Here is a 13,441-nt window from a genome sequence, read left to right as displayed (position 1 = left end):
CATTCCAGTGTTTCACCACCCTCCTAGTGAAAAAGTTTTTCCTAATATCCAACCTAAACCTCCCCCACTGCAACTTGAGACCATTACTCCTTGTCCTGTCCTCTTCTACCACTGAGAATAGTCTAGAACCATCCTCTCTGGAACCACCTCTCAGGTAGTTGAAAGCAGCTATCAAATCCCCCCTCATTCTTCTCTTCTGCAGACTAAACAATCCCAGTTCCCTCAGCCTCTCCTCATAAGACATGTGTTCCAGACCCCTAATAATTTTTGTTGCCCTTCGCTGGACTCTCTCCAATTTATCTACATCCTTCTTGTAGTGTGGGGCCCAAAACTGGACACAGTACTGCAGATGAGGCCTCACCAATGTCGAACACAGGGGGACGATCACGTCCCTCGATCTGCTCGCTATGCCCCTACTTATACATCCCAAAATGCCATTGGCCTTCTTGGCAACAAGGGCACACTGCTGACTCATATCCAGCTTCTCGTCCACTGTCACCCCTAGGTCCTTTTCCGCAGAACTGCTGCCTAGCCATTCGGTCCCTAGTCTGTAGCTGTGCATTGGGTTCTTCCATCCTAAGTGCAGGACCCTGCACTTATCCTTATTGAACCTCATCAGATTTCTTTTGGCCCAATCCTCCAATTTGTCTAGGTCCCTCTATATCCTATCCCTGCCCTCCAGCGTATCTACTACTCCTCCCAGTTTAGTATCATCCACAAATTTACTGAGAGTGCAAGCCACACCATCCTCCAGATCATTTATGAAGATATTGAACAAAACCGGCCCCAGGACCGACCCTTGGGGCACTCCACTTGACACCGGCTGCCAACTAGACATGGAGCCATTGATCACTACCCGTTGAGCCCGACAATCTAGCCAACTTTCTACCCACCTTATAGTGCATTCATCCAGCCCATACTTCTTTAACTTGCTGACAAGAATACTGTGGGAGACCGTGTCAAAAGCTTTGCTAAAGTCAAGAAACAATACATCCACTGCTTTCCCTTCATCCAGAGAACCAGTAATCTCATCATAGAAGGCGATTAGATTAGTCAGGCATGACCTTCCCTTGGTGAATCCATGCTGACTGTTCACTTTCCTCTCGTGTAAGTGCTTCAGGATTGATTCCTTGAGGACCTGCTCCATGATTTTTCCGGGGACTGAGGTGAGGTTGACTGGCCTGTAGTTCCCAGGATCCTCCTTCTTCCCTTTTTAAAAGATTGGCACTACATTAGCCTTTTTCCAGTCATCCGGGACTTCCCCCGTTCGCCACAAATTTTCAAAGGTAATGGCCAATGGCTCTGCAATCACAGCCACCAATTCCTTTAGCACTCTCGGATGCAACGCGTCCAGCCCCATGGACTTGTGCACGTCCAGCTTTTCTAAATAGTCCCTAACCACCTCTTTCTCCACAGCAGGCTGGCCACCTACTCCCCATGCTGTGATGCCCAGCGCAGCAGTCTGGGAGCTGACCTTGTTTGTGAAGACAGAGGTAAAAAAAGCATTGAGTACATTAGCTTTTTCCACATCCTCTGTCACTAGGTTGCCTCCCTCATTCAGTAAGGGGCCCACACTTTCCTTGGCTTTCTTCTTCTTGCCAACATACCTGAAGAAACCCTTCTTGTTACTCTTAACATCTCTTGCTAGCTGCAGCTTCAGGTGTGATTTGGCCCTCCTGATTTCATTCCTACATGCCCGAGCAATATTTTTATACTCTTCCCTGGTCATTTGTCCAATCTTCCACTTCTTGTAAGTTTCTTTTTTATGTTTAAGGTCCGCAAGGATTTCACCATTAAGCCAAGCTGGTCGCCTGCCATATTTACTATTCTTTCAACACATCGGGATGGTTTGTCCCTGAAACCTCAATAGGGATTCGTTGAAATACAGCCAGCTCTCCTGGACTCCTTTCCCCTTCATGTTATTCCCCCAGGGGATCCTACCCATCAGTTCCCTGAGGGAGTCGAAGTCTGCTTTCCTGAAGTCCAGGGTCCGTATTCTGCTGCTTACCTTTCTTCCCAATGTCAGGATCCTGAACTCAACCAACTCATGGTCACTGCCTCCCAGATTCCCATCCACTTTTGCTTCACCCACTAATTCTTCCCGGTTTGTGAGCAGCAGGTCAAGAAAAACTCCCCCCCTAGTTGGCTCCTCTAGCACTTGCACCAGGAAATTGTCCCCTACATTTTCCAAAAACTTCCTGGATTGTCTATGCACTGCTGTAGTGCTCTCCCAGCAGATATCAGGAAGATTAAAGATAATATAAATAGTTCTGATTCTTGTTTCAGATGAAGAGATCAGTTCAGCAGAACTTTAATATGTTTTCAGCATCAGTTGATTAACATTCTGTTCATCTGACCTCATTATGGAATGCTTTTCTAACCCTGTTCCTAGACACATCTATATTAGACTGGCGACTTTTGCTGTGTTGGCATTTCCTTTATAGGACCCTTTGTCCCCAAACCATAATGGAGTTTTACCCATACCAGAAAACCATTTTTTTGAACACTAGATTAAAAACGATTTCTTTCTAACATGGGTTAAACATACTTTGTCTGATCACTGTGGCCCTTATTTAGAATATGGATCTTAGTCCATACTGACTAGCCAAACACTGTGTAACTCTGGTTTTCAGAAATCATTTTAAAACCAGTGCTTATTAACATGTAAAATATGGACTCAGGTCTTTGTCTGAGGTGTTTCTAACTCAGCTGTAGAAATACATATCAGCATGCATGCAAGATTTCAGCCTGGAGAGGAGAGCTCTTTCTTTAAATTAAAGAGGAATTTGAGAAGAATCACCTTAACAGTTTTTATTCTCCTTAACGCTGTGTCTCCATCTGATCTACCCCAGTTGGCGCAGTTCTTCAGTGCCTGACCCCTGTGTAGTCCCTTATACCAGGGTAAATAGAGTGCAAGATTCTATCATTTGATTTGATTTTACACCCACTATTCAAAAGAAACACAATGAAGAATCAGGCCCTGAGCCTTTGGCTGAAATTGGAGCTTGAATGAGGATGACGGGCAGAGGGTCAATGCACATAAGACTGGAATAATGCTTATACATTCAGGGATGCAACCAGGAGAAATGGCAGAGAAGTATATCAGCCCTGTTGATTGAGGAAGTGTGTTTGTGAATTATCACTCATAGTTCACAATTTGGAGGTTTTATTAGATCTTCATCTGCTACTAGGTAATAGCTGTAGCCAAGACTGTTTTTCCTCATCTATGCTAGGCAAGAAGAGTGCATCCTTTTCTTTCTAATTCCTACCTTGCATTTCTCACCTCAAGATTAGAGTACTGTGACATGGGGCTACACGTTAAGCAATGTTTCATGCAGAGAGCTCATTACATTACACCTGTGTTCTGTAGTATTGTCTGGCTGTAGATTAGTTTCTGAGTGGAATTTAAGTCATAATAGTTGGGTCCTGGCTACTTGAGAGTCCACATCTCTACCTGCAGTTTCAGTCAGTAAAGGTGATCAAGCTAACAGTCAATAACAATCTTTAAAGCGGGGGGAGGAGAGAGGTCTTTATCATCTCACTCCAATCCTTAGTCTGCCAGATTTGGATTCATTGATTTACAGCACACACTGTACCCAATCTGTTTTTCCACTCCTGGTACTGCTTCAACCTTAAGATCAGAGTTTGGTTCAGTGGTTCTTAACCTTTTTACCAATGTGGGCCGCACCCGATACTACATGTATGGCCCTGAGGGGCTGGAGCTCTGTGCTGATTTGGCTGCAAGATGCAAACCACTGGTTTAGTTTCTCTCACCTCTTAGTAACTGCCCCTTCTCATAGTTCCAAGACTCAGTTTAGTTGTCTTGAATAAACTAATTCCTTACTGGCAATTTTACAGAAGTAATGGGGAAACTGTATAATAAAAGGCAGTATAGGTATAAAAGTAAGCATGATTGAGATGCATATGAGAGAATGTTAACCTGATCCTAAAATTAAGTTACAAAGTAGAGCTTAAAAATCTTAAGTGGTAGAAAAGTCCTTATCTCACCCATGGCTTTAAAGCTCTTTGTTTCCTTAGAAAAATGTATATCTCTATCCATAGCTGTAATAAAGGATTCAGTAGCTTTACCCCTCGGCTTTGGCAGGTCAGGATATGTCTCTTAGCTAGAGTATAGCACCTTCTAGTTCATCCCAAAGAACATTGAATTATCTGTAGTTGTTTGGTACAGACATTGAGTGAGTAGAGAGTGTTAGAGTGGCTGAACAGTGTGATGGTAGTGGGCTAATGTCTGGAGAATCGTGTTCTATTAGTCATGTATTTTTCCTTAACTTATGATTTCTTTGGTGTTTGTGTCCACGTTTGTGTTTGAAATACATTTGAGTAATCTTCATTCTATATTAACAAAGATTTGTAATGGAGAATTTCTTGGTGGCGTTTGAGTGGTTGTGGGGGGGATTTTTCCTTTAATATATATAATGTATTTATCTATGAGGACTGAGGACCCAGGATGGGAGACTGACCCTGGGGCCGGAGAGAAGGGCTGCTTTAAAACTGTGTGTATGGGGCAAAGAAACTTTCAATGATGCTCCACTGCTGAGTGGTCAGATCTTTCCACATGAAGCATCAAGAGCCTGGCAGCCTGAAAGCTTTGAGAGCCAGGTGGAGAAAGCTATCTCCATTGGCTTGTGACATTTTAAACAGAGACGCTATGATTGCTTCCCCAGTTCCCTTAAACCTGCTGCCTGACCAGATTCACTCGTGAGCCCTCAGCTTGTCTCCATCCCAGCTTTAAGTCTGTGGCAGTCACTTCCAGCTCCCTCATCACTTTCTCTTGCCCACTTGCCCCAAGCAGTTAATTTCTTGTTAGTATAGGTGTTTAATTTTTATTCATGTACATTTTATATCTATAAATTCTGTAGTGATAACTTTTGTACTTTCATGAAATATGTGTGTTTAAAAATATATATGCTTTGACCCTGATTCAAGCACTTAAGTATGTACTTTAAGCACCTTAGAAATCCCGTTCAGCAAGCATTTAAGAATATGCTCTAGTCCCTGTGACTGCACTGGGACTATTCATATGCTTAATGTTAAGCACATGCTTAATGTTTTGCTGCCTAGGGGCCTTATAATTTACAAATAGAAAACAAGACAGCAGGGAAGGGACACAGCAGGAGGGGTGTGTTCTGAGGGTGCCATAGGGATTTGACAAGTTCAAGTAGGGTAGCCAGCTGAGGAGAACCTTGTTACGTATGCCTCCTAAAATTCAGAAAGTCTTCAGGAGAGCAGTTTCCTTCCTGTGGGCTTCCTAGTGTTCAGGAGACCTGAAAGATAAGTTCTTGGAGCAGGTACTTATGGATAGGTCAGCCACTGAAGTGCTGAGCTTGCAAGGTAGTTGCTTGGATGAAGAATGCTTTCTCAGTTGGCTACCATATGCACATACTGCAGAAATATGCAGTGGCACCCACTCCATCTAAAAAATAAATAACTGACATGAAATACACTTTATTTTTACAGTAAATTAATTTGTCAAATAATATTACGTTAAACTTTGCAGAATAAACAGAAATGGTTGTTATTAAATTGTTCATAACTCAAAATATGCACATTAGTAATATTTAAAAACAGTCTAGATCAAGACCTTCTTCTGCTAAAATTTTACTTATCAAAAAACATACACAGTCATCAGTTCCATTTGTCATCAGATTAATTTGTCACCTTTGTTTGTTCTGTCTGCTCAAATGAGCAGTAGCGAAATATCCGTCTTAGTCTGGATCTGTAAAAGCAGCAAAGAGTCCTGTGGCACCTTATAGACTAACAGACATATTGGAGCATAAGCTTTCGTGGGTGAATACCACTTCATCAGAGGTATGTAGTGGAAATTTCCAGAGGCAGGTATAAATATGCAAGCAAGGATCAGGCTAGGGATAACGAGATTAGTTCAATCAGGGAGGATGAGGCCCTCTTCTAGCAGTTGAGGTGTGAACACCAAGGGAGGAGAAACTGCTTTTGTAGTTGGCTAGCCATTCACAGTCTTTGTTTAATTCTGAGCTGATGGTATCAAATTTGCAAATGAACTGAAGCTCAGCAGTTTCTCTTTGAAGTCTGGTCCTGAAGTTTTTTTGCTGCAGGATGGCTACCTTTAAATCTGCTATTGTGTCTCCAGGGAGATTGAAGTGTTCTCCTTCAGGTTTTTGTATATTGCCATTCCTAATATCTGATTTGTGTCCATTTATCCTTTTAAGTAGGGACTGTCCAGTTTGGCCGATGTACACAGCAGAGGGGCATTGCTGGCACATGATGGCGTATATTACATTGGTAGACGTGCAGGTGAATGAACCGGTAATGGTGTGGCTGATCTGATTAGGTCCTGTGATGGTGTCGCTGGTGTAGATATGTGGGCAGAGTTGGCATCGAGGTTTGTTGCATGGATTGGTTAGTGAAATAGTTAACATTGTTGGCATTTAAATTGGCGTCTTTAGGTTTCAGAGTTATCTCCTCTATTGAGACAAGCAGTGGCAGTTCATACCTTCCAGAGCTATTGCCTCAGGCAGTCTATTTCTGTTTTTATTATGTATTAAGTAGTGCTCTGAGAGTAAATCAGGGCCCTGTTGTGCTAGGCACTGTACAATGATATGGTGTAAAATCCTGGCCTTTTTGAAGTCAGTGGGAGTTTTGTCACTGACTTGAGTATGGCTGGGATTCTACCTGTGATCCCTGACCTAAAAAGTTTATCATCTAAGGAGGCAAGTGACAAGACAGCAAAGGGATACAGTTCAGGAAGACCACACTGTAACACTGATTTGCTTTTGGTTCATCTTTTCTTCACATCTGTAAGGACTACAAACATAATTATTTTTAAATGAACGCTTGGATTCTGGAGCGTCCATATGCTGAGAGAGTAGATTATACAAATTTCTCAGTTTTTAAATACTTATACCTTTTAAACTAATCAACAGTCTTACATGAAAATTCTCCAAAAATTCATTCTATACTAAAAGAATAAGTGTTTTAAATTTGAGGAGGGCACATTATCATGTTCAAAGCAGAGAAGCTAAGCACAAAGCCCAGTGCAACTTTATGGAGTCGCTATTGTGTCTTCGTAATTAACATAGTCGTCTGTAGTGGCTTCCAAATGACTTAGCAGCAGCCTTTGCTTTCAGTTTCCTTTATTTTTTCAGTATGAGTTTAAAAAAACAAAGTCATTTGGTGACATTTGTGTCTTTTTGTGTCTGTCCTTTATATGATCTAAAAATTGGGGTAACCAAACTTGCAAAATACACCCTTTTTAGTGTGACGTATATGCAGAGACTGCTTCTTATCTTGTCTGCTTTCAAAAAACCTGAATGTGTACTTCACTCTGTACCCTAAGAAGGATAGTGCAGGGTATTTACAGTTCTGACTCTATGGATCAGGGGTAATCAATTATTTTTTGCCAAGGTCCTGATTTCTTTGTCAAGTTATTGTCAAGTTATTGCCTCCAGAGAAAATAATAAAAAACCCAATAATAAAGGTAATAAGTAAATAAAAAGATGTTGCGATCCGTTCAAAAGTGTCTGGCGGTCCAGATTTGGCCCACGGTCTGCCTATTGACTATCCCTGCTATGGATTATTCTTTATAAAGTGGATTAACCTCGCACTGCAATTGTCTGGAAAGTGCAATGTGAGCCAGTTGTTAAATAAAGCGCACAGGAATCCTGCTGAGGGACTCAGTATTCTAAGTAACATAAGGAGATTCAGGTTAATTAAATAAATCAAAACAATGACTATGCTTCTTTTCTAATTCTTGTTATGTCTGCCCTCAAAAATCTAGGACTCTGTGATGTTCCTCTTCTGCACTAATGGGGACAGTGCATCTCTAGGCGGTAGCAATTACCCTAATTACAAGAGGGCTCCCATGGGCTCCCTGCTGGAGTTTTCTTCCATGGATGGTAACAAAGATAGAAATCAGGAAACAGAATTCTATGACCAGCTTCCTCTGTGAACTGGGGCACATTTCTTAGGTCAAGGTTTTCAAAAACAGAAGCTTAAATACACATTTAGGCAATTGCTTGATTGTTTACAAGGCTGACCTTCACTGGGAGCTGTTGGGAACTTAGCACGGTTGAAAATCAGGCAGCTGTCTATATGTGGATTTTGGAGTCTAACTTTAGGCTCCGTTTTTAAAAAAAATTACTCTAATATCTTTGTGCCTCAATTTACGCTACTGTAAATAATGAAGATAAGAATATTCACCTTCTTGACAGGGGTCTTGTGTCATGAACATCTGTAAAGATCTGTGAGATCCTCACATACAGAGTGCTATATAAGTACAAAGAATTATTAATTATTATTTAACTGCTACAGTAATAGAACCTTGCTTATCTGGGAGTAACAGCTTTCTCCAGGTGTAAAAGCCTCTGCTGATCTGAGAGCTGTCTGGGTAGAGGTGTTGTTATTAACACTAGCAGCGTCCTAAACCTGTTTGTTCTGCAAAGTATGCATACAGTTGGTGGTCTGAATTGATCTTACTGTCACCTTGAAAGGGACAGTTTCGATCCTCCCAAATGCTAGTGACAGTGTTCACTGTGCACTGGCCTGGCCTATCAGCCCAACTAAAATGCTTTGGATTGTAAACTGATTTTTGTATGTGTTATACAGCATAATTGAATAAAATGTTAAGTGTTTAACCTATAAGCACAATAGAAAAGTAATGTAAAGGAAGGCAATATACAGTGCTGCTAATTGTGTCTTCAAAGTCTAACTGCAGCCAGAGAGCCATGTGAGCAAGACTTCCTGGTCACTAGCCTTGCTTACTTTTGAACTTGGTCATGCTTCCTCGATCACATTTGCCACTGACTTTGATGGGATGAGGATCAGCCTTTAGCTCCATCATCTGACAATTACTTGCAGACTTTTTTCCTTTCATGCTTCTTTAGCATCTTCCTTGGGAAAGAGAGGGGCATTGTATTAGCAATTTTTCATGTGCCACACTTAAGCCCTTGGATTTTTATCTTTGTTTATTGCAGCTGGTGCTGAGGAGAAAATTGGCTGGGCATTTGGCCTGGGATTAGAGAGGCTGGCCATGATTCTCTATGATATCCCTGACATTCGCCTGTTCTGGAGTGAAGACGAACGCTTCCTGAAACAGTTTAGTGTGCCTCACATTGACCAAAAAGTGCATTTTCAGGTAATATTAATATATATATATAGTGACAAAGTTCCTCCTCTACCTTGGTGGGTCTCACGCTTGGCGGATTTGCTCACCTTGGAGCTTCACGGCAGCCCTCAGTTTGGCCGTTTTCGTGAACCCACAGTCCAGGTCAACTCCTCCTGTGTCTGACCAGAAGTTGGGAGGTTTGGGGGGAACCCGGGCCCGCCCTCTACTCCGGTTCCAGCCCAGGGCCCTGTGGAATGCAGCTGTCTAGAGTGCCTCCTGGAACAGCTGTGCGACAGCTACAACTCCCTGGGCTACTTACCCATGGCCTCCTCTCACCCTTCTTTATTCTCACCCTCAGGCCTTCCTCTTGGTGTCTGATAATGCTTGTACTCCTCAGTCCTCCAACAGTCCGCGTTCTCACTCTCAGCTCCTAGTACCTTTTGCTCCCAGCTCCTCACACGCACACCACAAACTGAAGTGAGCTCCTTTTTAAACCCAGGTGCCCTGATTGGCCTGCCTTAATTGATTCTACCAGCTTCTTGATTGGCTGCAGGTGTTCTAATCAGCCTGTCTGTCTTAATTGTCTCCAGAAGATTCCTGATTGTTCTGGAACCTTCCCTGTTACCTTACCCAGGGGAAAGGGACCTACTTAACCTGGGGCTAATATATCTGCCTTCTATTACTCTCCTGTAGCCATCTGGCCCAACCCTTTCACAATATATAATTTTCTCTCTGTAGGAGGGTTTGGTCATTAGCAGAGGAGAAGAGATGTTAAATAACCAAAATTGTGTTCAACGGTAAAAGGCAATTTAAAATCATAATAAAATTTCAGCTGCTGTGGCAAAATCCTGTCATTACCATAAATTTATATCAATAATGGAACATTTTTATTGAGCTCTGGATATTCAGAAAATCATCTCTGTTCAAAACAGCACTGAAGCACATGCTTACATGTTTTTCCTGGATAGGGATGGAGTCAAGAATGTGCTTAAGTGATTTCCTGAATGAGGGCTGTAATTCTGTGTTACTTTGAATGGAAGCTGCCTCTGAAAATACTGTAATAAATTCCCAAATCCCTGCTTGGTGTTACAGCCACATTATGCACATACAAGTCACTGGGAGTTGCTTGGCGAACCTTCCACAAAACAGTTTGGAAATGTGACCTGCTATCTTCAATGTGTATGTGGGTATAGCTTTTAATGATACTTAACAAGCACAAGTTTCCTTTGCCCCAATGTATCAGCAGCATTTTCCTCCAGCCTCTTCTATGAGTGAGTTGCAAGCTGGGGTTTCAGCAGCACTTTTGTAGTAACCCTACCATCAAAACCATCCTAAAGTTTCTGTAGCTGACACTCATTTCAGTAATACAGCAGCTGAACATGAATTGATTGAAAGGCAGTGCTGCATTCAGAGTATACTTTACCATTGGCATAGGGAGGGTCAAGTCAACTGGCATCATGCTTCAGTGGAAGGGGTTACTGAAAGTTAGAATAGCTACTGAAATTTTACCCGGTGTCTCTGTAGGAGAAATTGGATAATAATTGTAGCAGTACTATGTCAAGGTGGGAGAGGTGGACTTTAAACACTAATGTCTTTACTATTCCTGTCACTTAATTTGTGAACCAACTTGTTTCTTTTTTATTATTTGAAAGTAAATATAATATGAAAAGAAAAATTACGATAAACCTGAATCAGCTGTTGAAACAGCTCTCACTTTGGTACAATAACCCAACAATGAAGATGCATTGGCATATAAGATTGGGGAAAGTCGTCCACAATTCTCCCGTGAAATACTGTAAAAAGGACCTACACAAGAGCAAACCTAAATATTCCAGTATGTTCCCAAAGCTCAACTCCAGCTGTAGGTTTGAAACATCCAGACATCCATTCAAATACAGTACACATACTTACAACTCCAACTTTCCAGGAAGCAGCAGCCAGTCAAAGCAAGCCAAGAAAATAACTGACAGAACTCAGTCAAAGCTGAAAAGCCTGATAGAAAAAATGACTATTTTCTTCTCTTAATGTTATTGTGGATGTGAGGCTCCAGATTATTAAATTTATCTTATCTAATCTAATCTATTTTAGAATTTTATGCTGTCACCCATCACTGTTGTATCTGAGCACCTTCCATGCCTAATCATTAGCAATAGGAAGTCCCTGTTGAACTTCATGAGTCTTTGATACCTCTCCTTTCACAGGGTCAAAACTCTGCTTGGAGTAGGGTTTTCCTTTGGGGAGGGCAGCTGCTAGGAGTTTAGGAATAAAAGGAGTGTTTGAATTGAGTGTGACACATATGGCTGAAAGGTTTCAGAGTAGCAGCCGGGTTAGTCTGTATTCGCAAAAAGAAAAGGAGTACTAGTGGCACCTTAGAGACTGACCAATTTATTTGAGCATAAGCTTTCGTGAGCTACAGCTCACTTTATCGGATGCATTCAGTGGAAAATACAGTGAGGAGATTTATATACACACAGAACATGAAAAAATCGGTGTTATCATACACACTGTAAGGAGAGTGATCACTTAAGATGAGCTATTACCAGCCGGAGAGCAGGGCGGGGGAAAAACCTTTTGTAGTGATAATCTAGGTGGGCAGCTTCTCAAAGAGGAAGGCCTTGCAATGTTTCCTAAGGGTAGACTCTGGATTTGCCTGATTTCCTCTGTAGCTTGTCACATAGCATTCAGTTTAATTCAGATCTGCATCATGCTTATGCAGACGTTAAAATGACAAAATAAAGTTTTTTGAGAGTTTTGAATTTCATTACAAGTGTTTTACCTTTCCTTGACCAGATTTAATAGCAGCTTTTCTTGCACCATCATTAAATGAAGCTCTTCAAAACATAAAACATACCACTTGTGTGATGCTCAGACTGTTCCTTCAAATTTCTCTATGCCAGCACCAAGAAAAAAAAAAATAAAGGTTTCTCTCCTCTTGAAATAGATGAAAAATGGTCCCTGTAGTAACAGTCAAAAGTTGTTCTCCATGCGAAATCATAAAAATTAGGGATATGAGAGGACTTTGACTGTATTAGGCAAAATTCTGTCCATTTCAAAATACTCCAGTGCCAGGCCATCTTCCACATCCACTGACAGACTATTTCACAGTCCAACAGAGTTTAGTACAAACATTTTCCTGCTAGCTTGTGAAATTTTTTTTCCCTCAGTTTCATGCCATTGCTCCCAGTTTTACCATCATGCACCACCTTAAACAATTTTCTCCTCATCTTAGTGCTCTTCTAATATTTGTAGATTGTTATAGTTCTCTAAGTTAACAGATAGCAAACCTAGAATAACAAAAAATGCATATTTAGTTCTGCCTCTATAAGTGAATCCTCTCAGACATTCAGTGGTTTCTTCTGGGGCAAAACCATGGCAATTTGGCTATCTTGACTTCCATACTTTAAAATGTTGTTAACTGAATTCCTTAGACTTCTAATTTCTTGTGTGATTCTAATATATCTGAAAGATAATAAGCATGCCAACCAAGGACAGAAACCTTAACTTCACCTTGATGAAGTATTTTATGTCGGAATTTCCTTATTTTTTTTGAAGTCCTAACTTGGGATGGTGGAGGGGAGAGTGCGTAGAAAGGGGCATTCCTTCCTTCCTGATGTCTGCAATTGGGAAGCCTTATTAATGCACACATTCTAAGACTCTGCAATCCCTAGGAGGTACCTAGGAGAAGTCTCTACCAGGGTAAGTTTCCCAACTGGCTGGAGTGCATCATAAGGCCTTAATCTCTATAGGCCTTTGGAGGCTTGTGAGACCACAAGGAAACTAGCAGCCCTCCATCCCCACTCAAGTCTTTTTTTCAGGGGCCTCCCTAACCCTCAGCTCCCACAAGCTCTAGAGAAGGCTCAGCGGGAGGCCCCTAGCCTCCATGTATTGTTAGTCTTATAAGGTTAGTTGGGCTTCCCGCACCTTTCCTACTGCAAGCCTTAGGAGTCTCACCACGCCCTGAACTTCCCTATGGGCCCAGGTGTGCCTGTTTAGCCTTAGTAGGTGTGGGTCCCTCCTGTGTGGTAGAAAGGAATTTTATTTATTTTAATTGGTGGACACCAAGGAATTTTATTTTAAAAATTACTAAAAATATTTGTTTTACAGAACCAAGAAATGGTAGACCAGCTGTTACTAATTGTTTCTCTTGCTGCCAACTCCGGGGTGTGGCTCCCACTGCTTTAGTCACAGGGGTTCTTTAACGTTTTTTAGGGGACACCATGATTAAGAACAAGCAAAATCATCACAATTATTAGCCAGTGTTATTTTATTATTAAAGGAAGGAAAAAAGGACATTAAACAACACGAATAACAGAACATAATTGTTAAGCTGGTTACTTCCAT

The 13,441-nt window shown here is 41.5% G+C and overlaps 1 protein-coding gene across 2 annotated transcripts in view; it reads left to right on the top strand.

Moving 5' to 3' along the window:
* The window catches only part of FARS2 (phenylalanyl-tRNA synthetase 2, mitochondrial), a 367,678-nt gene that overhangs the window by 197,218 nt on the left and 157,019 nt on the right, over positions 1-13,441 (top strand). For both annotated transcript variants that reach the window (XM_084618405.1, XM_084618406.1), the window contains exon 6: positions 8,970-9,130. In XM_084618405.1, the coding sequence (XP_084474531.1) occupies positions 8,970-9,130 (161 nt within the window). The remainder of the gene's footprint in view (positions 1-8,969; positions 9,131-13,441) is intronic.

The sequence above is a fragment of the Lepidochelys olivacea genome (assembly GCF_965140295.1).
Source record: "Lepidochelys olivacea isolate rLepOli2 genome assembly, chromosome: 2".
NCBI classification, from domain to species: Eukaryota; Metazoa; Chordata; order Testudines; family Cheloniidae; genus Lepidochelys; species Lepidochelys olivacea.
This window is presented reverse-complemented; position numbering and strand designations above follow the sequence as displayed.